The 27,562-nt window shown below is 46.3% G+C and overlaps 2 protein-coding genes across 5 annotated transcripts in view; both read right to left on the minus strand.

Annotated features, from left to right (window-relative positions):
* The window catches only part of LOC109573936 (intercellular adhesion molecule 2), a 26,824-nt gene extending 15,002 nt beyond the window's left edge, over nt 1–11,822 (minus strand). For all 3 annotated transcript variants that reach the window (XM_070773773.1, XM_070773775.1, XM_070773774.1), the window contains exons 1-4: nt 11,636–11,822; nt 8,807–9,398; nt 8,009–8,066; nt 6,679–6,764 (exon numbers count right to left, since the gene is read on the minus strand). In XM_070773773.1, coding sequence (XP_070629874.1) covers nt 6,679–6,764; nt 8,009–8,066; nt 8,807–8,849 — 187 coding nt within the window. In that variant the 5' untranslated portion in view covers nt 8,850–9,398; nt 11,636–11,822. The remainder of the gene's footprint in view (nt 1–6,678; nt 6,765–8,008; nt 8,067–8,806; nt 9,399–11,635) is intronic.
* LOC109573938 (uncharacterized) lies at nt 10,239–27,462 on the minus strand. 2 transcript variants are annotated; one of them, XR_011562117.1, is made up of 4 exons: nt 20,661–27,462; nt 13,395–13,658; nt 10,740–11,902; nt 10,239–10,557 (listed from the first exon to the last, which is right to left on the minus strand). XR_011562117.1 is itself a non-coding variant. In XM_070773793.1 (3 exons), the coding sequence occupies exons 2-3, from the start codon at nt 13,591–13,593 to the stop codon at nt 11,400–11,402; spliced, it is 702 nt and encodes a 233-aa protein (XP_070629894.1). In that variant the 5' UTR covers nt 13,594–13,658; nt 20,661–27,462; the 3' UTR covers nt 10,239–11,399. The 2 variants fall into 2 exon arrangements, 1 of the variants encoding a protein (XP_070629894.1); XM_070773793.1 differs by having other exon boundaries at nt 10,239–11,902.
* Nucleotides 27,463–27,562: the final 100 nt, after the last annotated feature.

Consider the following 27,562-nt stretch of genomic DNA (forward strand, 5'->3'; position numbering starts at 1 on the left):
TGGTTTTATACATCATCTCATTATCACACCAAATCTACCAATGTTGATTGTGCATTCGAGGAAGTTCAGGGCTCAGGTGAATTAATAACTTGCCTAAATCAAACAATATTAGGTGATGGAACGGCAGTGAGAATTTAGGAATGAGGAGTGGTTGGTTGGAGAATTGGTGGGTGCCAGGAATTAAAGGGAGGGAGACATGGACTGAAAGAGCAGAGAGGACTTTAGGACGGAAAAGCTGCTCTGTTTGCTACTACAATGGTGCCTATGAGTCAGCACACACTTGCCCAAACCCACAGAATGTACACACCAAGACTGAACCGTAATGTCAACTATGATCTTTGGGTGATAATGACGTGTCAATGCAGGCTCATCAGTCATGAGAAATGGACCACTCTGGTGGGGGATGTTGGTAACAGGAGAGGCTGTGCATGTGTGGGGACAAGAGGTATGTGGCAAGTCTCTATTTCCCCTAAGTTTTGCTCTAAGCCTAAAACTGCTCTTCTAAAAAGAAGTCTACTAAAAAAAAAAAATGGAGAGAGTGGAGGACAGAGGAGCTGGTGGGCTACAGTCCATGGGGTTGAAAGAGTCGACATGACTTAGAGACGGAACAACGACAGAAAAATAGCTCAAACACACTGCCTTGGAAGGCAGCCTTCTGGGTCAGGATGCTTGTCAGCCATGGATGGTTGTTGCAAATGCAGGCCTTTATGACTTCCCTGGTGGTCCAGTTGTTAAGACTCTGCTTCCAAGTGTTTGATCCCTGGTCTGGGGAACTAACAGTCCATATGGGCATTACATATGCAGGTGGCATAGGCAAAAATAAAGAAACTGCAGGTTTTTAAACTCAGTTTTTAGCAGCTTTAGAGGAAGTCATGGTCTCAGTGCTTTCTAAATTCTCATGTCAGATTACATTTTAAAAATATACATGTATTTACTTGGCTGCACCAAGTCTTAGTTCTGGCATGCGGGATCCAGTTCCCTGACCAGCGATGGAACCCAGGCCCCATGCACTGGAGCTGGAAGTCTTAGCCACTGGACCACCAGGGACGTTCCTCGGATTACACTTTAAAAGATATTTAAACACAAAACCCAGGTCTACATTGTTTATGAGACACATCTAATGAGTAAGAGTGTCGAATGGTTGACAGTCGAAGAATGAAAAAAGATATACCAGGCAAAAGCTAACCAAAAGAAAAGCCGGGAAAGGTTTATTCATATCAAAGAAGAAGGAATTTTAAGACAAAAAATATTTATCAGGGATACAATGAGTACCTAGATTAAACGGTCAATTCATACAGAAATTATAATTGTTGTAAAGTTGTAAGCACTTAGCTTGAAGGAACAACAAAGAGATAAAACCATCATCATAGCAAGAAATTTTAATACAACATCTCTGTATCATGAATAATAAGCAAATATGAAAAGATGCTCAGCATCATTCATCAGGAGGGAAAGGCACATCAAAGCCACAATGAGACATCACCCACCACTGTCAGAATGGTTATCATCAAAGACAACAAATAAAAACATTGGCAAGGGTGTGGAGAAAGGGAGCCCTCGTGTCCTCCTGGTGGGATTGTAAATTGGTGCAACTGCTGTGGAGAAATGTGTAGAGGTGCCTCAAAAATTAGAAATAGAACTGCCGTATGATCCAGCCATTTCACTTCTGGGTATCCTCCTGAAGAAAACAAAAGCACTAATTCGACGACATGCATGTGCACCACTGTCCACTGTGGCATCATTTCCAGTAGCCAACATGTGAAAGCCTCCTGAATGTTCATCCATAGATGCATGAGTAAAGATGGGTTTGGTATAATACACAACAGGATATTATTCAGCCATAAAGAATGAAATCTTGCCGTTTTCGACAACACGGACAGACGTAGAGGGTGTTATGCCAAGTGCAATGACACAGACAGAGAAAGACAAATACCATGTGATCTCACACATATGCAGAATCTGAAAAACAAAACAGACAAAACCAAAGCCAGGCTCCTACATGTAGAGAATAAAGGGGTGGCTGCTGCAGGCGAAGGGGCCGAGGAGGGTCCAAAACAGATGAATGGGATTAAGAGGAGCAAAGCACCAATTACAGAGGAAGCCACAGGGATGTAACACAGCATGAGGAATATGGTCAGTAACACCGGAATAACTTTGCATGGAAGCAGGTGGATACTAGACTTATTGTGATAACTGCATAATGTAGGCAAATACCAAACCACTGTGTAGAACACCAGAAGGTTACATAATACTGTATATTACAAGCCAGTCTAAAAATTTACAGTAATGTATCTTGCAATTCACAAAAGAAGAAGACTATAGATTCATAGAAACAGAAAGCAGAACAGTGGTTGCCAGGGCCTGGGGGCAGGGGGAAATGGTGAGTTGTTTGTTTAATGGGTATAGACTTTCAGTTTTGTGAGATAAAAAAGTTTTGAGATCCATCGTGAAACATTGTGAATGTAACCCAACCAAATGAACATTTAAAAACAGTTAAGTGGTGCATTTTGTGTTGGGTGTATTTTACCATAATTGAAAATTAATTTACACAACATTGTAAATCTGGACGGGGGAGCCTGGTGGGCTGCCCTCTTTGGGGTCCCACAGAGTCAGACACTACTGAAGCGACTTAGCATCAGCAACAGTAGCAGCAGTAAATCTTCAATAAGCTTAAAAATTAAAAACTTACAAAAATTAAAAACTTATAAATCATTTATGCCAAGAAATATGAAACCAAGTAGACCAAGTCTTAGAAAAAGTCAATTCAGTCAGTCGTGTCCAATCTTTGCGGACACGCAAAAAGTACCTAACTTGATTGAAGAAGAAATAAAAAGTTTGAATAGTTCTACAACTATTATAGAAATTACATCCATAATTTGAAATCTTCCCACAAAGAAAATATCAAGTCTAGATAGCATTACAGAAGTTTAAGTAGGGATAATTCTAATCTTACAAAAACTATCTCTGAGAATGAAAATAGCAGGAACACACTCTTTCTAAGAGGCCAGAAGAACCTTAATACCAAAATGAGACAAGAATAGGATGAAATAGAAAAATTAGAAGCCAGTGTCACTCATGAATACAAATGCAAAATAAAAACACAAACAAACCAAATCTAGCCATGTGTTACAAATATTAGACATCATATCCAAGTTAGGCTTAGCTATGAAAAGCTGGTCGCATGATAGAAGAGAAAGCTGCAAATGTCATTTATTATTGTCGGGAATAGTAAACTTTGGTGCTTTATGTCACGATACTTCTGCCCTGCTCTGAAATCCTCTGTATTTACAGCATAAAATTTCCTGCAACCTGAGACTCACCTTATGTTCCATGACCCCACCTCAAGTTTATACCATGTTTCCTTTTTGCTTTTTTGCCTCAGGGTCTTCTTCAATGCTTTAGAAGTCACTTAGATACCTGTTAATGTTTCTTAGAAGCCTAGGAGTGTCAGATTCCCTAACATGAAACCCTCAACCAAGGAGAGGCCAAGAGCTAGGAGAAACATGGTCCAGCCTCTTTCTTTTGGGGAGGCAGTTCTAGCCAGCATCCTGTAGACCTATCAGAGATTCTGAAAGGCTTGAACTCCCTTTGCTTACACCTACAACATCAGTTATGCATCTTCTATTGGCTTTCTCTCCCCTGGTTCAGTCTTACTCCTTCACTCCCTACTTCCTGGCCTCAATAATTCAGTAATCTACCTGAACTGAAGTCCTTGTTGCAGGCTCTACTCTGAAGGAGTCCAAACTAAAATCTTATGTTACAGATTTAAGAAGAAAAAAATATGATCATCTTAACAGATCTAGAAAAAAAAATGATGACATTCAATATTCTTTCATGACAAAACCTCTTAGCAGACTAGAAGGAAATATCCTTAACATGATAAAGGAAACTCAGAAAAAGTTTGCATGTGTACTATTATTTTTTTAACATCTGTATTATTTTTTTAATGAGTAAATCTTAGGGGCATTTCCTTTAAAATCTGGACCCAAACAAGGATGCCCACTATCTTTGCTTCTATGTTAACATTTTACCAGACGTCCTTGACAATATAGTAAGACAAGAAAAAGAAATTAAAGGCTTAGGGATGGGAAAAGAGCAAAATCATCAGTGTGTTCATATGATATGGATGCCTAGATAGAACATTCAAATGAATGATCAGACAAATGATTCAAAATAATCAGAGATTTTAGCAAGACAGCTAGCTGTAAGATCAATATCCAAAAAGAAATTGTTTTTGTATAGAACAGTAACATACAAAAATGTAATTTAGGACTTCCCTGGTGGTCCAGTGGTTAAGACTCTGCACTTATTCTGCAGGGGCCACAGGTTTGATCTGCATGCTGCATGGAGTATCCAGGAAAAAAAAGTAGTTTAAAAAGCACACTATGTATAGTAGCAAAAAGATAGAAGTAATACATATACAGAAACAAAAAGATAGCAGAATATAAGACTTAAAGTCAGAAAGTTATAAAACACAATTGAAAGACATTGAACACAATTTAAATAGATGTAGAACCCACCCATGTTCATGACTAAGGGATTCAATATTATAATGAGGACAATTTTCTTCCTACAGATTTAATGCAATTTCAATGGATCCAAATAAGGGATTTCATGGAAAACAAAAGATGATTCTAAACCTTATTATGGAAAGAACAAAAGGACCAAGACACCCCTAAAGAAGAATAAAATGAGGGGATTTGCTCTACTAAATATTAAGACTTACTGTAACATATAATTTTAGTGTAGATGAAGGCAAATTAACCAGTGGAACAGTAAAGTGCCCAGAAATAGTCTTGCATGAAACTCACACACCTGACAAAAATGGCCCTGGAGATCACCGGGTGGAGAAGGAGATAAAAATGAATGATGCTTGATCAACTGGTCAACTATGTGGAGAAAAAGGATGGGAAACGTATCCCTACATTGATCCCTTCATTGGGAGGGATGTATCCCTTCATTCCTCACCTGGAATGGAGAAATCAATTCTATCTAACTTAAAGAGAACACTTTAAAAACTTTTATAAGAAAATATATACTTAGTCACTCAGTCGTGTCCAACTCTGTGACCCAGGGAACTGTAGACTGCCAGGCTCCACTGTCCATGGGATCTCCCAGGGAAGAATACTGCAGTAGGTTGCCATTTGCTACTTCAGGAGATCTTCCTGACCCAGGCCTCCCCTCCTGCAGTGGCTCCTGGCTTGCAGGCAGATTCTTTACCGCTGAGCCACCAGGGAAATCCATAAGAAAATACAGGAGAGTAGGTTTACGTCCTTGGGGAAAGGAAGGATTTCCTAAGCGAGACCTCAACATCACCACTGCTAGAACAAACAACTGAGAATTTTGAGTATATTAAAGACATAATGAACATTTCAAAGAAAACAAAATGTCTCAACTAATGGTGCTTTTACTCAGTAAGAGCAAGGGAAATTAAAACCACAATGAGGAACCACTTTATATCTACTAGATTGGCAGAAGTTAAGAAAGTCAAGACTAATTGTTGAAAAGGCTGTGGGTCAATAGGAACTCATATATTGCTGGTGAGAGTGTATTTTGGTTCTCTGAGAAATAATCAGGCATTATCTTCTAATGCTGAATAGTGCCATTCCCTATAACCCACAATTCCACCCTTAGATATATGCCCTAGAGAAACTCTTGCCTAAGAACCAGAAGACCTGTCCCCTGCTTACTATCTGTATGACCCCGAGCATGTCGCTTTAATCTCTGTGTGCCTCAGTTTTCTCTTCTGTAAAATGGGATTAACCATAGCACATTCCTTATGGGCATAGTGTGTGGATTAAACTAATTAAATGACAATATTAACAAGTATTCAAAACAGTAGCTGGCACACAGTTTATGTTATAGAACTATTACATCAAATGAAAATAAATGCATATGTGATAAAGCACTAAACTGCATATGTGATAAAGCACTAAATTAAAGAAAGAATCAAGAGAACAATAAAAACAGACTTTGGGAGGCTGGTTATTTATGTCTGGGTGGGAGGTGAGTAGCACAGTAGGTAGATGGAAAGTTTAGTGGTGGTTCGTCCTTGGGTTGAGTGTTGGGTTCAGGGCTGATCGTTACATTATCTTACTGTGCAATACACATGCATGTTACATAGATGTGTTCATTATGTGTCACATAGTAAATTTCACAAAAAGAATACAAAGGGAAAAGAGAAATTCCCACATATCTAGAAAGAAGAGGCTCCTTGAGACTATGAGCCACAGAATAGGAAAGTCCCTTCTAACCAGGTAGGACTTCATTGAATGGGATTCATCAGGAACCTTGGGTGTGACCCCAAGAGGCTGGGGACTATACTTGTCCCCTAAGCATCAGCTCTGAGCTTAGTCCAGATGACCTGGACCCACGTGGGCCATGGCAGGAAGGCAGCCCCAGGCTTCTAAGAGGGTTGTGTGGTTGACAGAGCAGGAGAGGAAGAGAAAGGACAAAAAGAGAAAATAACCACAAAGCAATAGGCTGTTGGACTCAGAGAGATGGCTGACTGAGGTCCTCATGCAACAACCAACCAGCCGGAGGAAATTTTGTAGCAATTACAGCCCCTGGGCTTAAGGGGAGAGAGAGAGAGAAAGAACAAGAACTCAAGTGTTGATTGACAATCTATCCCAAGCCCTTTCCACTCTGCCAAGAGAGAAGCAGGGAGCATCACCTTACCTGTATCAGCAAACGGGTGATGCTGTGATGGGTAAACAGGGTGGCTGAGGTCCAGCTTCCAGCAGCCGCTGTTTCCTGGGCTGCTCCTGGTTCAACAAGTGTTGCCTGGTTTTTGACTGATTTTCCCTTTCAGAAGTCACTTGCTTCCTGTCCCAGCTCGGACCTCACACTAACATCACTTTCTGTTTATTACCTCTTGTTTTAAGCCCCGGTAAATATATACCGGGGCTTCCCAGGTGGCTCATTGTTTAAGGATCCACCTGCTAATGTGGGAGCTGATTCCTGAGTCGGGAAGATCCCCTGGAGAATGAAAAGACACCCCACTCCAGTGTTCTTGCCTGGGAAATCCCAAGGACAGAGGAGTCTGGCGGGGTATAGTGCATGGGGTCCCAGATAGTCAGACGTGACTGAGCACGCACGCATGCATTCAAGGAACCAAGACAGTGGAGGCCACACAAGCTGAAGCCTCCCTGGTGGGGATCTTAGTTCCTCAACCAGGAAGTAAGCTCGGGTCACAGCAGCGAAACTGCTATTCATCACTGGACCAGCAGGAAATTCCCTCTGCACTCTTTTTTTCCAATGTGTGGTTTCTGTGCTCCTGGGAGCCTTGGATGAATGAGACAGATCCAGGATGAGCCGCCCACTGAACCCCTGCAGGAGGCTTGTCAATATCAGGGAGCAGGGTCTTCCCTGTATACGACATGCCCAACCACCAAACACTTCTACTTACAACTAAGAACGATTGTGTTCTGAGATCTTTTCACATCTGCCACTTCACCTAACAATTAAGAAAACCCTCCCCTGGCAGAGTAGCTTTGTACCAAGAGGCAGAGTTTCAGAGCTGGTGCTAGGCAGCCAGCTGGGCTCACCCACAAGCAGAGGTTTTGCTCTCACAGGCCTGCCCCTCAGCGCCTACCACCGAAAATCCTGGCTTAGGAAAGACACAAATGAGTATGCGTCTGGGACCAAGACAGGGCTTTCCCGGTGGCCGAGTGGTAGAGTCCACCTGCCAATGCAGGAGATGCAGGGGGCTGTGGTTGGATCACTGGTAGGAATATCCCCCAGAGGAGGGAATGGCAACCCATTCCAGTATTCTTGCCTGGGGAATCCCATGGACAGATAAGCCTGGCGGGCCACAGTTCACGGGGTTGCAAAGAGTCAGACAAGACTGAAGCGACTGAGCACAGCCCTGGAGCCCCTGTGTCCCTCTCGTGCCTGCCAACCCCTTTCTACACCTGGCAACCCTTCTTACCTCCTCCCCATCCACAACCAGGCCCTCTCCCCGGGGTGAATGAGTCCTGTCTCCACCACATGGAGACCTTGAACCAACCTGATCTCTGATCCAGGTTTGAGCCCCTTACAGCCCGGTCTGAAGGAGTCTTTTGGGCCTAGAAAAGAAAACAGCAGTTTCAAAGGCCCTTGCTGAATCATCTAACTTTGGAGAAAACAAAACAGAACTTTAGGTCCCACCCTGATGCTCCAGGCCAGTTGCATCTTTCTGGGACTTATCACCCCTTGTCCAGAAACCTTCCACCCCCTACTCCTGCCCAGAAGACTTAATCACCCCTTGTCCAGAAACCTTTCACCTCCTACATCTGCCCGGAAGACTTATCACCCCCTGCCCAACCACAAATGCCAGCTCAAATAAAAAATAACCAAAACATCCTGCCTGAGTAACCTTTCCCTTATCGCTACCACAAGCCTCCCTACAAATATGGAGACTCCCTGATCCCTCTCCGGATCAGTGGGTTGTTAGGCCGGCTGTCGCCCCTCCTTGCCTGAATAAAGGTAACCTATTTCTGTTGAGATTGTCGTTCCTCTTTCTGCCTTGGCCCAAACTATACCTTACACCGTCCAGACCCCAAAAGCCACATAAAAGGCCAACCCTGTCCCATTGATCGCTGCCCCGGCTGGCAGAGGCCTGGGAGACGGAGCCCTCCGTCGACCTCCTCCCCTTCCCCTCTCTCTGGATGACCAGGGCTGCGGGGTCTCCATTTGGCCCAATAACAGAACTGGAGGTAAGAGGCGAGGACAGCTTTCGTTTCCATGGCTCTCAGAAGGCCCAGAGTGGCGGGGGAGGCCTGGTGGGAGGTTCCCGGAGCCAAGCCACTGGGGCCCCCACACTCACCCCTGGATGCTGGCTCTGTTGGCAGGAGAGAAGTCAGAGCCATGTCCTGGAGGGCCACGTGGGAACAGAGTGTCTCTCTGTCCCCCTGGGCCAGGGCGGGTCTCCCCACCCTCCCTCAGGGAGTCACTCAGGGTCCCATGAGGCTGGGTGCCTGGTGGCCGGGCGGATCGTCCTGGGGGCACACCAGGGCCTGGGTTTGCTGGGGCTCAGGAAGGCCTCTGAAGGAGAGGGCGGAGGGAGGCTGAGGAGACATTTGGAGACAGAAGTTCAGCCAGGCCTGGTGGCTCCCCCTCCTGGCCATTCCCAGGAGGCGACACGAAGGCATGGGCTTAAGTCCAGGTGTTTGTATTCAGGCTGCTTCACATGGTCCCTCAGCCAGGCCTGGACACAGCCTAAGGATCCACACTGAGTTCCAGTGGCCGCCATGACAGTGGCCACGCAGCTCACAGGGGCTGTGCCCGGTGGCTCCGTCTCAGGCTCTTCTAAGCGGCTTGCACTCAGGTGTTACTTCTCCGCAGTTATTTGAACCAGAACAAGAGCAGCAGCACTATCACGATCGCCATGATCACCATCTGGTTGCTGGGCACGGGCTCTGGGGAGAGAAGGGGAAGAGGTCACAGAAGTCCTCCGGTCCCAGGTGCCAGGCTCCAGAGGGACAGCTGTCTACCCGTCACCCACCCACCCACCCCTGGGCAGCTTGCTGTCACTCCGCATTGCAGGCATGAGTGGCAGATGGTGTTATCACTGGAGGGAAGGAGGATGGGGTCCGGGCCACCAGCCGGCCTCTGTGAGACCGTGAGGGCAGATGGACTCAGATGGTCCCCTTGCCATGCACTGCCAGACCTCACGGTCTGCACTGCGGCGTGGTCCAGGCCAAGCCCCTCCCTGGGCAGAGATGAGGGAGCTTCGGCCAAACTCTCTGAAGACAAAGAGGATCCTGACATCTAGGGTCACAGAAGCAGAACTCGAGGGGACCTTAGGAGTCAGTCAGGTCAAATTTATCACTGCAGAGAGGGGTCAAGGCCAGAGAGACGAGCTTCACTTGGTTAAGGTCACCCAGCTCACTCATAACCAAGCAACTAGTCAGGGTCCAAGCTAGGAACTCGCCAGGAGCTCCGGGTAACCCCAGGGATCAAGTGCCGTTTCCCCAAGTGCCTCCCCTGAGCTGGCAGAGAGTGGGGCGAAGGCGTTTTCTTCCCCTGAAGGGCTGAAAGCGAATGTCCCCGCTCCTGATCTGTGGGCTCCCCCTCACCTTTGACTTCAAGCCTCTGGGGATCTGAGACTCTGTGGACAAGGCCACCGCCACGAGAGCGCAGGTCCATCTGGGCCTCGCACGAGAAGTTATGGTGGCCGTCTTCCCTGTGAGCTGTGGTGTTGTGGGTGACCACGGCATCTTGGGGGAAGGGTGCTGTCCCCACAAAGGTCTGATTGTACAAGATCTCAGTACCACGGAGCAGGGTGACAGTGAGGCCTTCGAGGGGTGCCACGGCAGGGACCCTGCACTCGATGGTGAACAGTGTCCCTACGGCCACTGAGGTGTGCGACAGCGTCAGCAGCACTTGCTTTGGAGGGTCTGCAGGAAAGTGGAAGGGAGGTCTGCTCAGGATGGGGGTGCAGCTCGGGCAGGCCCCACCCAGCCCAGACCATCCCCCGTGACCACGGTGTTCTCAGGAAGTGGGCTGGGGCTGGACGGAGGAAGCAGTTCAGGGTGAACGATGTCCTGGGTGGTAGTTTCAGGGACCTGATGACTTCTGCAACGGACAAGAATGGAGGTGCCCTGGTGTCTCCAAAGAAAAGGTTCAGAGTCTGTTCAGTCAACTAGAGAGATAAAAGTTTTGGCTGTGTCTCTTTCCTCTCCATAAATTCAATAGAAATTTCAAAAATGAAACAGTTGGATAGTTTTGTTGAGAGAGACTTAGAAGGGAGTACTCACTGGAATGGGGCCATGAATTGTGAGAGTCTTTAGGGGCGGGGGCAAGAGTCAGAGCTGCCTTGGTTTTCAGGATCAGGTTTAAAACTATTGCTATCCCTTACTATTAAACTCCATGGTTCCCTGAGTTTCTGTTTTTTTTTTTTTTTTTAAACCCAAGATTTATTTCTTTTGTTGTTCCAGGTCTTAGCTGTGGTATGTGGGATCTAGTTCTCTGACCAGGGATCAACCCCGTGTACCCTGTATTGGGAGTACATAGTCTTCGCCACTGGACCACCAGGACATCTCCCTGGGTTCATTTTTGAACTAGAATACCTAGCCTCCATTACCCCAGGATAATGTGGTAGATTTAGGACATCTTTCTCCTCATTTGTCCACTCTTGACAGTTCTGAGAGATACCCTAAGTGCCGAGCTTCTGAGAGAAACCCCGTCTCTCCACGGTCTCTGTGGCCCATGGGCAGGTGTGTGTGTGTGTGTGATGGTTACACATTTGGAAAGGGCCCTCAGGGGAAGATAAGACCACAACCTTCTCTCCAGGAGGTGAAATGGTTGTGCCAGCCCTCCTGATGGGGTCCCTGCTGCTTGTCATGGGATGCAGGGCATTCTGGTGATGGGGGTGCTCCCCAGTGGGAGGAAACTGTGGAAATGATTTTTAGATTTGTCTAAACCTTGCTTGGATTGTTTGCTTCTGAGCAAATCTCAAAATCCTGGTTGCTGGCAGGGTTCAAGGAGGTCAGGGGAGGGTTTGAGAAGATTCTGAGACTGTGGCCTGGATCTAGGAGCCCAGGGAGGTGCAGGCCATAGGAGAGTGCCCAGGAGCAGTGACAGAGCAGCTCGTTGTGGGTTTGCAGACACAGGCTCCGGTCTCGGGGAGCAGGGCCCCGTGGGCAACACTCACAGAACACGGTGATGTTGAAAACTTTCATCCCCTCCTTGCCGCCGCAGATGAAACTGCACATGAGCTCCATGTTCTTGGAGATGCTGATGACCTTGAACAACTTCCACTGAGCTTGGTCCTCCAGGAAAGTCTTGTGTAGGGCTGTCTCCAGAACAAGTTTCTTGGGGTCTGTACAACTGGCAGTAAAATTAATCACCTGAAACTCTCCAGACCCCACCAACAGGTGGTTTGGCTCCATGGGTACCTCGAACTGCTCCTCACCAGAACCTGGAAACCAGAAAACTCTGCTCAGCAGACAGCCCTGCTGCCCTGCCTGGAGGAGCTGCCCATGGTGGGCACTCTGATCAAGGGGTCCCTTCTGCTCCTCTCTCCTTGTGCAGACATTATTGCCTGTGATCTAGACCAAGGGGGCTGCCCTCTAGCTGTCTCCCTGTCCCTGACTGCTCTTTTTCTAGCTTCTCACCTCCTGGTGAGTCTTCATCAGGCACACCTTCTATCCCCAAGAAGATTGTATTCAAACTTGGCCCCCAGCCCAAATGACCCTTCCTCTCTGAAGGCCTCCCTGAAATGGAAGTGGATCGTGTCCTCTCAGGCCCTGTGTCCATGAGTTCAGCTCCTCCTGCACTCCTTCACTCTCTCCTGCAAATCCTTGTAGAACACCGGCTGTGTGGCAGGCACCATTCTAGGCTCTGGGGAGCCATCAGAGACGGAAGAAGACAAAGGCTTCCCCTAGTGGAGCTCACACTGCCGCAAGGGACACAGAGTAACAAACAAGGAAACTAACCTGTTTTCAGTTGGTGTGAAGTACCTGGGAAAGGAAATAGGGAGTGGGGTGCAGCTGCCATGTTAATACTGTGCTCAGCACAGGTTCCATGGAAACGGTGACATTTGAGCTAAGGATGAAGGAGATGGGGGGACTTGGCTGGCAGGTGTCTGCTGAGGGCAGAAAACCACCAGCACTAAGACCCTGGGCAGAGAGGAGACCAGGGGGGTCAGAGCCCAGCGAGGAAGAAGGTGAGGAATCTGAACTGATCTCGGCCAGCTGGGCCTGTACTGTGCCCTGTTCTCCCGCCACACCCGCACGCCCCACCTAGCCCTCAGCTGGGGCAAGAGAGAGGCTCTGCAGGGAGAGAGAGAGAGAGCTGCATTTGAATCCCGAGTTTGCCAGCTCTGTGGCCTTGGGCAAAGTGCTTTCTCTTTCTGAGCCTCAGTTTGTCCATCTGTCAAATGGGTTAGTAATCCCTTTCCTACATGGTTGCCATGAAAACACCTGCCAGGTTTTCCAAAACAGAGCACTGAGTACATGGAGGCATTCTTCACCGTCCCCTGGACTCCCTGGAAGGGGCTTCATTTGCACTTTGATGGTCAGCAGAAGACAATGCCCTCCACTGACCTCTGCTGTCCACTGGGCCACCTCTGAAGACCAGCTGGGATGTGCCCTCACCTTCCCTCGAGCCTCAGCCTCCCTTCATTTCCTCATCAGTCTCCACGACCTGCCACATCCACACATCCTGAAGTTATGGGGCCCGTTCAACCCAGCGTGTGAAGGCCAGGACCCCAACCTGCTGCCCTGGGGTCATGGGGTCATGGGGTCATGGGGAATCCAGGCTCACACAGCAGCCCACAACCGTGGCGGGTGGCCGCTGTGCTCAAAGCCCTAGCGACTTCAGGACCAGGACCCCCTTCTCTGCACGATACCAGGGGTACAGGTGACATACCCGCTGGCTGGCACACACCCAGTCTGGATCCCCAGGCTCACCTCGGCAGCAGAGCAGGGCGAGAAAGGCTGCGAGCGTTCCCCAGCCACCAAAAGGGGACATCTCGGGTGGCGTCCACAGGTTTGCAGGGAACAGCTGAGGACTGCCTGGAGAGACGTGAAGGGCACTGGTCAGGAAGGGGTGACCAGCGGCAGTCCGGAACTCCCAGCTTTCTGTAAGCTGTATCGTATTTCCTCTCATTATCTGAGTGGTCTTGGGGAAGCCACATGGAAGGCCAGCTCCCAGGGCCACAGGCCTATAAGAAACTGGGCAGAGGAAGCCAGGAGTCAGCTGATAGGTGGGACATAGCCTAGTCCTCCTAGCACGTTGCCATCAGGGGTGGGGCGAGCACCCAGGGCTCATGTGTGTGTGATGTGTGTGGACGCAGGACAGTCACCGCTACAAGCCCCAAATCTGGGGAGCCCCGAATCCCACAGGACTCATTATTGGGGTTAACCTAGGAGGGAGTTTCCCAGTTGGAAAGAGGGTTTGGGAGGCGAAAGCTGGACATTCTCCTCCTTCCTCTGGCCCCCTCCCCCTTAGATTTCTGGTGACGTACAGGGTCCCCAGGCACTTTCCTGTCTCTTTTCTTAGCTAAATGTGATTTCATGTTACCAAGATAAGGAGGAAGGAAAAGAAAACTAGCATTTCCTGATGCCTACTCTTTGTTAGGGACTAGGTTTAGGTTTTAATACATTGTCTCATTATCACACCAAATCTGCCAATTTTGATTGTGCATCTGAGGAAGTTCAGGGCTCAGGTGAATTAATAAATCACAAAGATATTAGGTGATGGAACTGAGGTGAGAATTTCGGAATGAGGAGTGGTTGGTTGGAGAATTGGTGGTTGCCAGGGATTAAAGGGAGGGAGACATGGACTGAAAGAGCAGAGAGGACTTTAGGACGGAGAAGCCGCTCTGTTTGCTACTACAATGGTGCATATGTGTCAGCACACACGTGCCCAAACCCACAGAATGTACACACCAAGACTGAACCGTGATGTCAACGATGGTCTTTGGGTGATAATGACGTGTCAATGCAGGTTCATCAGTTATGAGAAATGGACCACTCTGCTGGGGGATGTTGGTAACAGGAGAGGCTGTGCATGTATGGGGACAGGAGGTAAGTGGCAAGTCTCTACTTGCCCTAAATTTTGCTGTAAACCTAAAACTGTTTTTTGTTTTTTTTTTTTTTAAATGGAGATAGTGGAGGACAGAGGAGCCTGGTATGTTACAGTCCATGGGTTTGAAAAGAGTCGTCATGACTTAGAGACGGAACAACAACAGAAAAATAGCTCAAACACACCGCCTTGGAGGGCAGCCTTCTGGGTCAGGATTCTTGCCAACTGTGGATGTTGTTGAAATGCAGGCTTTTAGGATTTTCCTTTTAGGGTTTCCCTGGTGTCCAGTTGTTAAGACTCTTCGCTTCTGAGGGTGAACCTTGGAGCCCTAGTCTTTGATCCCCTAGGAATTAACATTCCATATGCGCATTGCATGGCCAAAAAGAAAGAAAATGCAGGCTTTTAAACTCAGTTTTTAGCCGGGTTTATAGGGAGTAATTTGCTCAATCATTCCTAAATTCTCATCTCAGCTTACATTTTTAAAATATTTAAACACAAAACTTGGATCTACATTTTTTATGAGGCACATCTAATGAATAAGAGTGTGGAATGGTTGAAAGTCGAATGGTAAAAGATACACCAGTAAAGCTAACCAAAATAAAACCAGGAAAGGTCTGTTCGTATCAAGCAAAAGGGACTTTTAAGACAAACATATTTATTAGGGACAGAGGGAGTACCTAGATTAAAGGATCAGTTCATCTGGAAATTATAAGAGTTCTAAACTTGTAAGCGCTTAGTTTGAAGGAACAACAAAGAGCTAAAACCATCATCATAGCAAGAAATTTTAATACAACATCTCTCTATTATGAATAATGAAGCAAATGTGAAAAGATGATCAACATCAGTAATCATCAGGGAAATGGCAAATCAAAACCACATTGAGATATCACCCACCACTGTCAGAACGGTTATCATCAAAGAGAGAACAAATGAAAAGCATTGGTAAGGGTGTGGAGAAAAGGGGACAGTTTTGTACTGTTGGTGGGATCGTAAATTGGTACAACTGCTGTGGGAAAAAGTATGGAGGTGCCTCAAAAAATTAAAAATAGAACTGCCGTATGATCCAGCAATTTTACTTCTGGGTATTCTTCTGAAGAAGACAAAAGCACTAATTCGAAGACATATGTGCACACAAATGTTCACTGTGGCCTCATTTCCAATAGCCAACATGTGGAAGCAAATTAAGTGTTCATCAATGGATGCATAGATAAAGATGTGGTTGTATCTACACAACGGAATACTATTCAGCCATAAAGAATGAAATCTTGCCATTTTCAACAACTCAGATGGACCTAGAGGGCGTTATACTAATGAATAACAATGGATCAGACAAAGAGAATTACCAAATATGACCTCACGTATATGTGGAATCTGGAAAACAAAACAAACAAAACCAAAACCAGGCTCCTAAATACAGAGAACGAATGGGTGGTTGCTGGAGGCTAAGGGGCTCCAAAATAGATGAATGGGATTAAGAGGTACAAAGCACCAGTTATAAAATAAACCACAGGTATGTAATACAGCATAAGGAATATGGTCAAATAATATTTTGGTAACTCTGTATGGAGAGAGGTGGATACTAGACTTAAACTGTGGCGATAATTTCAAAATGTATGCAAATACCAAACCACTGTGTAGAACATCTGAAGCTTACATAATATTGTACATTATAGGCCAATCTAAAAATTTATTTAATGGGTATAGAGTTTCAGTTTCACAAGCTAAAAATGTTTCAAGATCCACTGTGAAACAATGTGAATGTAAGACAACCAAATATACGTTCAAAAATGGTTAAGTGGTGAAATTTATGTGTATTTTACCATAATTGAACATTTAATTAATACAATGTTGTAAATCAATTACACTTCAATAAACTTAAAAATTAAAAGACTATAAATCATTTATGCCAAGAAATATGAAACCGAGTAGACCAAATCTTAGAAAAAGTAGAACTTACCTAACTTGATTGAAGAAGAAATAAAAAACCTGGATAGTTCTACAACTATTAAAAAAATTATATCCATAATTTGAAATCTTCCCACAAAGAAAACATCAAATCTAGACAGTGTTACAGAGGTTTAAGTAGGGATAATTCTAATTTTACAAAAGCTCTTTCTGAGAATGGAAATAGCAGGAACATGCTCTCTTTCTATGAGGCCAGTTTAACCTAAATACCAAAATGAGACAAATTAGGATGAAACAGAAAAATTAAAATTAAATTATAAAATTATAATTTTTATATTTTACATTATATTTTAATTTATATTATACTTTATATATTATATTTATATTATACATGTTTTGTTTATATTTATATTTTATATTCACTCATGAATATAGATGAAAAATAAGAAAAATACAAACCTAGCAATGTATTAAAAATATTAGACATCATATCCAAGTTACGCTTAGCTATGAAAAGTTGGTCAAACAATAGAAGAGAAAGCTATGAATGTCATTTATTATTGTTGGTAATAGTAAACTTTGGTGCTCTATGTCACGTTGCTTATGCTCTTCTCTAAAATCAGCTGCATTTGCAGTGGATAATTTCCTGCAACCTTAGACTCATCTTATGCTCCAGGGTCCCACCTCAGGTTTATACCATGCTTCTTTTTGCTTTTTTTTCTCAGGCTTCTCCAATGCTTAAGGAGTCACTTAGCTACCGGCTAGTGTTTCCCAGAAGCCTAGGAGTGTCAAGTTCCCTAAACATGAAACCCTCAACCAACAAGAGGCCAAGAACTGGCAAACACAGCTCCAGCCTCGTTCCTTTGGATAGGCAATCAGGCCAGCATCCTGTAGACCTATCAGAGGTCCCGACAGACTTGAACTCCCTTTGCTTACACCTGCAGCATCAGTTATGCATCTTCTATTGGCTTTCTCTCCTTCCCTGCCCCAGTCTTTCTGTTCCTTATTTCCTGCTTCCTGGCTTCAATAATTAAATAATCTACCTGAACTGTAGTCCTTGTTGCAAGCTCTGCTTTTGAAGGAGCCCATACTAAAAACTTACATTATAGTTTTAAGAAGAAAAAAACATATGATCATCTTAATAGATCTAGGGAAAAAAAAATGATGACATTCAACATTCTTTCATGACAAAAGCTCCCAGCAGGCTAGATGGAAATGTCCTTAATGTGATAAAGGAAAATCAGAGAAAGTTTTCATATGTACTATTATTTATTTTACATATGTATTATTTTCTTTGATGAGGAAATTTTAGGACATTTCCTTTAAAATCCAGAACCAGAAAAGGATGACAACTATCTCTGCTTCTATGTAACATTTTCCCACAGGTCCTAGACAATATAGTACGACAAGAAAAAGAAATTAAAGGCCTAGGCGTGGGAAAAGAGTAAAACCATCAGTATTTTCATATTATGTGGTTGCCTAGGTAGAAAATCCGAATGAATGATCAATCGGATGAATGATTCAGAATAAGAGATTTTCACAAGAAAATCCAATATCCAATATCCCAGAAGAAATATCCAAAAACCAATATCCAAAAAGAAATTGCTTTTGTGTATAACAGTAATATACAAAACTGTAATTTAGGACTTTCCTGATGGTCCAGTGGTTAAGACTCTGCACTTTTACTGCAGGGGCCACAGGTTTGATCCTTGGTCAGGGAAGTTCTGCATGCTGCATGGAGTTTCCAGGGGAAAAAAGTAATTTAAAAAGCACCCTATGTATAGTAGCAAAAAGATAGAAATTATATATATATATACACAGAAACAAAAAGATAGCAAAATGTACATAAGACCTATAGTAAGAAAGTTATAAAACACTATTGAAAAACATTAAGTACAGTTTAAATAAATGTAGAACCAGCCCATGTTCATGACTAAGAGGTTCAATACTATAATGAGGACAATCCTCTTCCCATAGATTTAATGACATTCCAATGGATCCTAATAAGGGCATCATGGTACAAAAAGATGATTCTGAAACTTATTATGGAAAGAACAAAAGGACCAAGACACTCCTAAAGAAAAATAAAATGAGGGAATTTGCTGCTAGTTTTAAGACTTACTATAAAATATGATATTAGTATAGACGTAGACGGATTAACCAGTGGAACAGCATAAAGTGCCTAGAATTAGACGCATGAAACTCACACATCTGACGAAACCAGCCCTGGCGATCACTGTGGGGAGAAGGGATATAGGTGAATGAAGCTGGATCAAGTGGCTAACTATGCGGAGGAAAAAGATGGGAAACGTATCCCTACCTCACGTGGAATGAAGAGATCAATTCTATCTAATTTAAAGACTCATGTGTAAAAGAACACTTTAAAAACTTTTATAAGAAAATATGTTTAGTTGCTAAACAGTGTCCAACTCTGTGACCCCGTGGACTGTAGACCACCAGGCTCCTCTGTCCATGGGATTTCCCAGGCAAGAATACTGGAGTGGGTTGCCATTTCCTACTTCAGGAGACTTTTCTGATCCAGGGGTCAAACCCTCGGCTCCTGCAGCGGCTCTTGCATTGCAGGCAGATTCTTTACTGCTGAGCCGCTGGGGAAGCCCATGAGAAAATATAGGACAGTATTTTTATGTCCTTGGGGCAAGGAAAGATTTCTAAAGCAAAACCTCAAGATCACTAATGCTGGAATAAATAACTGATAATTTTGAATATATTAAAGACATGATGAACATTTCAAAGAAAACAAAATGTCTCAACTAATGAAAAGATGCTTTAATTCAATAAGAGCCAGGGAAATTAAAACCACAATGAGGAACCACTTTATATCTACTAGATTGCTGCTGCTGCTAACTTGATTCAGTCTCGTCCGACTCTGTGCGACCCCATAGACAGCAGCCAACCAGGCTTCCCCTCCCTGGGATTCTCCAGGCAAGAACACTGGAGTGGGTTGCCATTTCCTTCTCCAGTGCATAAAAGTGAAAAGTGAAAGTGAAGTCACTGAGCCGTGTCCGACTCCTAGCGACCCCATGGACTGCAGCCTACCAGAAGTTAAAAAAGTCGACAAGACCAATTGTTGGACAGGCTGTGGGTCAAGGAATTCGTTTATTGCTGGTGAGAGTGTATTTTGGTTCTCTGAGAAATAATCAGGCATTATCTTCTAATGCTGAATAGCGTTATATCCTATAACCAACAATTCCACCCTTAGATATATGCCCTAGAGAAATTTTTGTACTAAGAACCAGAAGACCTGGTTTCTGCGTGACCCTGAGCAAGTCACTTTATCTCTGTGTGCCTCAGTTTTCTCTTCTGTAAAATGGGATTAACCATAGCACATTCCTTATGGGAATGGTGTGTGGATTAAACTAATTATATGACAATATTTAAAAGTATTCGAAACAGTAGCTGGCACACAGAATATGTTATATAACTATTTCATAAAATGAAAATAAATGGATGTGATAAAGCACTAAATTAAAAGAATCAAGAGAACAATTGAAACAGACTTTGGGAGGGTGGTTATTTATATCTGGGTGGGAGGTGAGTAGCACAGTAGGTAGATGGAAAGTTTAGTGGTAGTTCGTCCTTGGGTTGAGTGTTGGGTTCAGGGCTGATCATTACATTATCTTACTGTGCAAGGCACATGCATGTTACATAGATGTGTTCATTGTGTGTCACATAGTAAATTTCACAAAAGAATACAAAGGGAAAAGAGAAATTCCCACATATCTAGAAAGAAGAGGCTCCTTGAGACTATGAGCCGCAGGATAGGAAAGTCCCTTCTAACCAGGTAGGACTTCATTGAATGGGATTCATTAGGAACCTTGAGTGTGACCCCAAGAGGCTGGGGACTATTCTTGTCCCCTAAGCATCAGCTCTGAGCTCAGTCCAGATGACCTGGACCCACGTGGGCCATGGCAGGAAGGCAGCCCCAGGCTTCTAAGAGGGTTGTGTGGTTTACAGAGCAGGAGAGGAAGAGAAAGGACAAAACCAGGAAATAACCACAAAGCAATAGGCTGTTGGACTCAGAGAGATGGTTGGCTGAGCTCCTCATGCAACGACTGACCAGTTGAAGGAAATTCTGCTGCATATCAGCCCCTGTGCTCATGGGGGGCCTGGAATGGGTGGGGGAAGCCCGGGGAAGGGCAAGAACAAGAACTCAAGTGTTGATTGACAATCTATCCCAAGCCCTTTCCACTCTGCCAAGAGGGAAGCAGGGAGCATCACCTTACCTGTACCAGCAAATGGGTGCTGCCATGATGGGGAAAGAGGGTGGCCGGGGTCCAGCTTCCAGCAGCTCTTGTTCCCTGGGCTGCTGCTGGTTCAACGAGTGTTGCCTGGTTTTTGACTGAATTCCCCTCTCAGAAGTCACGTGCTTCCTGTCCCAGCTATGATATCTGACTGTGACTTTCTGTTTATTACCTCTTGTTTTAAACCCCGGTAAATATATACTGGGGCTTCCCAGGTGGCTTATAGGTGAAGAATCCACCTGCCCATGTGGGAGCCAATCCCTGAGTCAGAAAGATCCCCTGGAGAAGGAAATGGCACCCTACTCCAGAATTCTTGCCTGGGAAATCCCATGGACAGAGGAGTCTGGCAAGCTACAGTCCCTTGGGTTGCAAAAGAGTTGGACATGACTCAGTGACTAAACAACAGCAACAACAAAATATACCCTGTAAAATTGACCGTTCTAACGTTTTTAGTGTAGGGTTCTGGGGCATTAAACACATTCACATTTTGTGTAACATCCACCACCATTCCTCTCTAGAACCACCATCCCTCACCCTCATCCCAAAGTGAACACCGCCCCTCTCCTTGAAACACTGGCTTTCTATCCCCCTCCCCGCAGCCCTTGGCAACCACTGTTCTCCCTGTAACTGGGCCCTCCTGTGAGTGGAATCAGACATCATTTGTCCTTTTGCCCTGGCTTATTTCACCTAGCCTGATGTCCTTAAGGCTCATTCATGCCATAGCACATTTGTGAGAAGTTCCTTGCTTTTGAAGGCTGAATAGCATCCCCTTGGATGAATACACCCCATTAGGTTTATCTACTCATTGGTCAGTGGACACTTGGGATGATTCCTCCTGTGGTTCTTGTGAATAACACTTCTGTGGTCATGGGGGTCCAGACAAGTCTTCAAGTTCCTGCTTTCAACTGTTTGAGGCAAATGCCCAGAAGTGGAATTGCTGTAGCCTATGGTAGTTCCATGTTTTCCTTTTTTTTTTTTTGGGCCATGCCTTAGGGCTTGCAAAATATGAATTCCCCAGCCAGGAATTAAACCCGGGTCATGGCGATGGAAATGCTGAGTATTAACCACTGGACCACCAGGGAATTCCCTCTCCGCTATTTCTTTTGATGTGTGTTTTCTGTGCTCCTGGGGCCTTGGATGAATGAGACAGATCCTGGATGAACCGCCCACTGAACCCCTGCAGGAGGCTTATCAACATCAGGGAGCAGGGTCTTCCCTGTATTTGACACGCCCTACTACCCAAAACTACTTACACCTAGGAATGATTATGTTCTGAGATCTTTTCACATCTGCCACTTCACCTAACAATTAAGAAAACCCTCCCCTGGCAGAGCAGCTTTGTACCAAGAGGCAGAGTTTCAGAGCTGGTGCTAGGCAGCCAGCTGGGCTCACCCACAAGCAGAGGTTTTGCTCTCACAGGCCTGCCCCTCAGCGCCTGCCACTGAAAGTCCTGGCTTAGGAAAGACACAAATGAGTATGCGTCTGGGACCAAGACAGGGCTTTCCCGGTGGTTGAGTGGTAAAGAGTCCACCTGCTAATGCAGGAGATGAAGGAGGCTGGGATTCAATCACTGGGTAGGAAGATCCCCCAGAGGAGGGAATGGCAACCCAGTCCAGTATTCTTGGCTGGAGAACCCCATGGACAGAGGAGCCGGGCGGGCTACAGTCCCTGGGGTTGCAAAGAGTCAGACACGAGTGAGCTTGCATGTATGTGTGCAAGAGACCAAGACAGTGGAGGCCACAGTTGCTGAAGTTCTGCTGGCTTTGAAGTGATCTCTCCTGGTACATTTGTGCCTCGATTTCTTCATAGAAGTTCTTTTGAAACCTTCCTCTCACAATGCTGGTCAAATGTTGGGGTGGGGGCATCAGGATCCAAGGCTTCGAGGGGCCCACGGGATTTTAGTTTTAAACACAAATCAGGGCGCATGTGCCATTGACCTTTTCCCCTCCTCCACTCCCCCTCTCCTCCTCGACCCATTTTGTGACTTCTGAGCAAATCGCTTTTCGGGTCCGTTTATTTCCTTCTCTTCTCTGCTAAGCTTCTTGTGCCTTCCCCTTTGAACCACCAAGAGCAGGTTCAATAAATGTTAATTAGATTTAAGCTAATGGCTAGGTTTTATGAGACATGTGTGTGCATGCTAAGTCGCTTTAGTCATGTCCGATTCTGCAAGCCAATGAACGGTAGCCTGCCAGGCTTCTCTGTCCATGGGGTTTTCCAGGCAAGAATACTGGAGTGGGGTGCCACTTCCTACTCCAGGGGATCTTCCCAACCCAGGAACTGAAATGAACCCAGGTCTCCTGCATTGCAGGTGGATTCTTTGTGTGTGTGTGTGTGTGTGTGTGTGTGTGTATAATTCAATGTACTGTACACCTGAAACTAACACAATATTATATAAGTTAACTATACTTAAAATTTTTAGAAAAATTTTAAAAAGTCAGATACTACCAGGTGTTTGTGGTTTTTAACTATCAGAGTCTGGGTCCAGGGGCAGCGGTGGGACCTTGTCAGGCGAGTTCTGGGGCTTGACCCTGACCGCCCTTTCTCCAACTTCTGTGCAAGCTTTGTAGCTGTAAGGATGCCACCCAGCCACAATCAGAAATGTGTCACAACAACAGAGAACCGCCTCAGTTCATTTGTCAGTGGATAAAAGGGCCACTGACATGCCCTAACCTAACTTCAAGAGAGGATGGGACTGCTGTCTTCCTGGGTTTCCAGAAAGAGGGAAACAAAATCTGATGAAAAGATAGCATCATCTCCACCACCGCAAACACCATTCCTTCTTTATTCCCGTTAATGAAAAGCAATAGTTGGGAGATAAGGGCACATCCTCGCTGGGAGAATCTCCTGTGAGTATATGAAAGGCCTCTGAATGGCATTGCAGTGAACGGGGAATCTTGATTTGATTCAGCATTTCCTGAACGTGTCTGGACGCTGAGCCTGTTTTTCTGAGTTTCACCTCCCTTGGAATTCATATTCTGAGGCGTGAACTTTGGGAAACGGTCCTGTGGCTCTTGGTTCTCTTATCTGTACCAGCTGCCTCTCAGTCCATGGCAAGAGGTGACTCTGGGGAATCCTGCAGAATGAATGGCCACCCCACCCCCACCCCACGGTGAACCCTGAACCCTTCTTTCTGGTGCCTCCCACCCTGCTTCCTGTGTCACACCCCTTTTTCTAGGAACTCATCACAGGGAGGGGTAGCCCTCAGGTTTGATTTGGAAGGGACCCGAGCCCAACCTCTGACCCAAAGAAGACTTTCCCTTAGTCTGCTCAGGGTGAGGCCCTTCCCCTCTGTTGGGTTCCTCTGGAGACCGCACCTGCTCCCTTGCAACCCTCCTCTGGCCTGGCTGGGCAGTTCAAGCTGTTAGCAGCCCTTTGCCCTCCCGGAGCCAGGATCTGCCGTTGGGGACCCTGTGCCCCCGCTTCCAGCTTAGACCCTTATTCCGCATCACGTGACAGACATCTGTGCCCCCACCAGCTCCTCCCACGTCTCTCCAGGCCAAACTCCTGTGTCATCAAATGTCAGTGAGTTTCCAGCCCCTCACAGCCCTGCCCTCCACCTCTGGCCCTGTCATTAATGCCATCATCTTTGTTTGGGCTCAGCATTCCAGTTTCTGGTAACTTCTGGAATCTTGATTGGGTCATGAATCATCTTGGTGACTGGTCACTCTTTCCAGCTCTGCAATGCCTGCAGACACACTTCCCTGGCGGCTCAGATGGTAAAGAATCCTCTTGAAATGTGGGAGACCTGAGTTTGACCCCTGGGTCAGGAAGATCCCCTGGAGAAGGGCCTGGCAACCCACTCCAGTATTCTTGCCTGGAGAATCCCATGGACAGAGGAGCCCAGTGGGCTGCAGTCCCTGGGGTTGCAAAGAGTTGGACATGACTGGAGTGACTTAGCACGGCAGAGGCAGACAGACTCACGAGCCTGTATTTCTACGGCTTCATCCAAGTCACTGAGCCGGGCTGGGGAAGGGAAGGTGGATTTGGAGGTTCAGGGAAGAGGGGGCGGGAAGGGTACTTACTGGGCTTACCTGCCAACCCGCTCAGAGGCCAAGTTTATATACTCAGCTGCTGTCTTGCCGGCCCTGCCCTTCCTGCGTCTGGAAACGGCGCCCAGGAACCCCTGGCGTTTTCCATACGGTCTCCCAGGGGCTCTCATGTTCTCGCCAGCCCTGTTCGTCTGCTCACAGTTCATTGGCCCAGACACAGGGTCATGATGTGATTTTCTGCCTTGGCAAAGGGTCTGGTTTGTTTTTCACCGAAGAAAGGATGTTAAGTGTTCTTTCTTTTAATATTTATTTATTTGGCTGCACCTGGTCTGAGTTGTGGCATACAGTATCTTTGGGCTTTGTTGCAGCATGTGGGATCTAATTCCCTGACCAGGGATCAAACCTGGGCCCCCTGTGTTGGGAGCCTAGAGTCTCGTTTGCTGGATCACCAGGCAAGTCCTGTTAAGTGCTCTTAATCTTGAGGAAATACTGGTCTGCCATGGGAGAGAACTGAGGCCAGCCAGCCACCAGGGCACAGATATCCCAGCCCAGTGCCTGCCTGGCCCCGGGAGACAGACAAGCAGGCGGGGTTAACTGTAATTTTCTTTTGTTATCATCTCCTGAAGCTATGGAACAGTGACAGACTTTATTTTCTTGGGCTCCAAAATCACTGCAGATGGTGACTGCAGCCATGAAATTAAAAGATGCTTACTCCTTGGAAGAAAATCTATGACCAACCTAGACAGCATATTAAAAAGCAGAGACGTTACTTTGCTGACAAAGGTCTGTCTAGTCAATGCTATGGTTTTTCCAGTGGTCACGTATGGATGTGAGAGTTGGACTATAAAGAAAGCTGAGCACTGAAGAACTGATGTGTTTGTACTGTGGCACTGGAGAAGACTCTTGAGAGTCCCTTGGACTGCAAGGAGATCCAACCAGTCCATTCTAAAGGAAATCAGTCCTGCATATTCATTGGAAGGGCTGATGCTGAAGCTGAAACTCCAATACTCTGACCACCTGATGTGAAGGGCTGACTCATTGGAAAAGACCCTGATGCTGGGAAAGATTGAGGGCAGGAGGAGAAGGGGACGATAGAGGATGAGATGGTTGGATGGCATCACTGACTCAATGGACATGAGTTTGAGCAAGCTCTGGGAGTTGATGATGGGCAGGGAAGTCTGGCGTGCTGCAGTCTGTGGGGTCACAGAGTCGGACACGACTGAGCGACTGAACCAAACCTGAAGCTAAGGCATGTGTCTAGCACACAGGACAGATGGGCCTAATACAAAAAGGTAGTACAAACAAGTGTGTTCACTGATGGAATACAATTGGGTATATCTGCACATACATCTAATAACTTTGGGGGCAAAAAGAAGCCCATGGCCCTGGCCTGACCACCTGTTGGCCTCTCCCTGTTCTCAGAGGTGGGTGAGCGTGCTACCAGCCACCTCCCTCCCTGGCCTGGACCAGTCCCAGACATGACCGCAGCCCGGGCTCAATAGCTTCGTGGGGAATCTGAGAGCCGCATCAAGTGACAGATGGCAGCAAGCAGGTGCCAAGTGATGCCATCTAAACATCTCATCCTGTCATCCCCATCTCCTCCTGCCCTGCAGCTCTTCCTGCTCCCTTGGACTTGGCTGCATCCAAGGATCCGTGCTTCAGAGAGAGGGAGCATCCATGGCTCTCAGGGATGACCCCTGTGTCTGCTGGGTGGGGGTAGGGGTGGGAAGTGGGAGGATGGGGTGCTGGTTGGCCGAGTGGAAGGAGCCAGTCTCCAGGCAGAGCCCTTGCTAAGCTGTCCAGGGGCTGGCGGGCCCTTGGGGTCCTCCAGTGAATGACCCCTTCCTGGTGGTGCAAGAGAAAGCAGAGCATCCTCGGATGTCACCAGAGGGGATGTGGCCTGAGGGGTGAAAGCATGTTAGCAGGATCCTAAAGTCCAACCAGGCTGGCCACTGAGCTCATGCCTTGGCATGTGGGCAGACATCTTACGTGCTTCCGACACATGCAGGTCGTGTCTTTCCCACTGCTGTGTTGGCTGAGTTACCTCCCTGGTGTTTCTGCCCTGTGGATTTCCTGGACCAACACCTGCCCCAACCCCTGCCTCACCACAAGGCATGTGGGTCTTAATCTGGCCACCTTCCTGGAATTCAGCCTGAACCAGTACTTTCGGGGAAACTTTCTGCAGTGTTTCAAGGAAGCTCTGCCCACAGAAACTAAGAAGGGGATTTCCCTGGCGGCCCAGTGGTTCAGTTCAGTTCAGTCGCTCAGTCACGTCCGACTCTGCGACCCCATGAATCACAGCACACCAGGCCTCCCTGTCTATCACCAACTCCCGGAGTTCACTCAAACTCAGGTCCCTCAAGTCGGTGATGCCATCCAGCCATCTCATCTTCTGTCGTCCCCTTCTCCTCCTGCCCCCAATCCCTCCCAGCATCAGAGTCTTTTCCAATGAGTCAACTCTTAGCATGAGGTGGCCAAAGTACTGGAGTTTCAGCTTTAGCATCATTCCTTCCAAAGAACACCCAGGACCGATCCCCGTGGTTAGGACTTTCCAATGCAGGGGGTGTGGATTCAATCCCTGGACGAGGAGGTCCTAGGATTCCCACATGCCTTGCGGCCAAAAAAAAAAAAACAAAACATAAAACAGAAGCGATACTGTATCAAATTCAATACAAGACTTTCTTTAAAAATGGTCCATATTAAAAAAAAATTCTTTAAAAAATATAAAGAAACTAAGGAGACTCTCCAGCCTGGGGACCCTGCCATGAACACCATCAGGTAAACACACCCCCTCCTGCCAGTCTTCCCACCCACTGAACCCACTGCTCCCTCACCAGCCAGACACCTACCCAGGAAGACAGCTCAGCATGACCCCCTGGTCTGAGAGTGGTGGTC

This window comes from Bos indicus, chromosome 19, assembly GCF_029378745.1.
Source record: "Bos indicus isolate NIAB-ARS_2022 breed Sahiwal x Tharparkar chromosome 19, NIAB-ARS_B.indTharparkar_mat_pri_1.0, whole genome shotgun sequence".
Lineage (NCBI taxonomy): Eukaryota > Metazoa > Chordata > Mammalia > Artiodactyla > Bovidae > Bos > Bos indicus.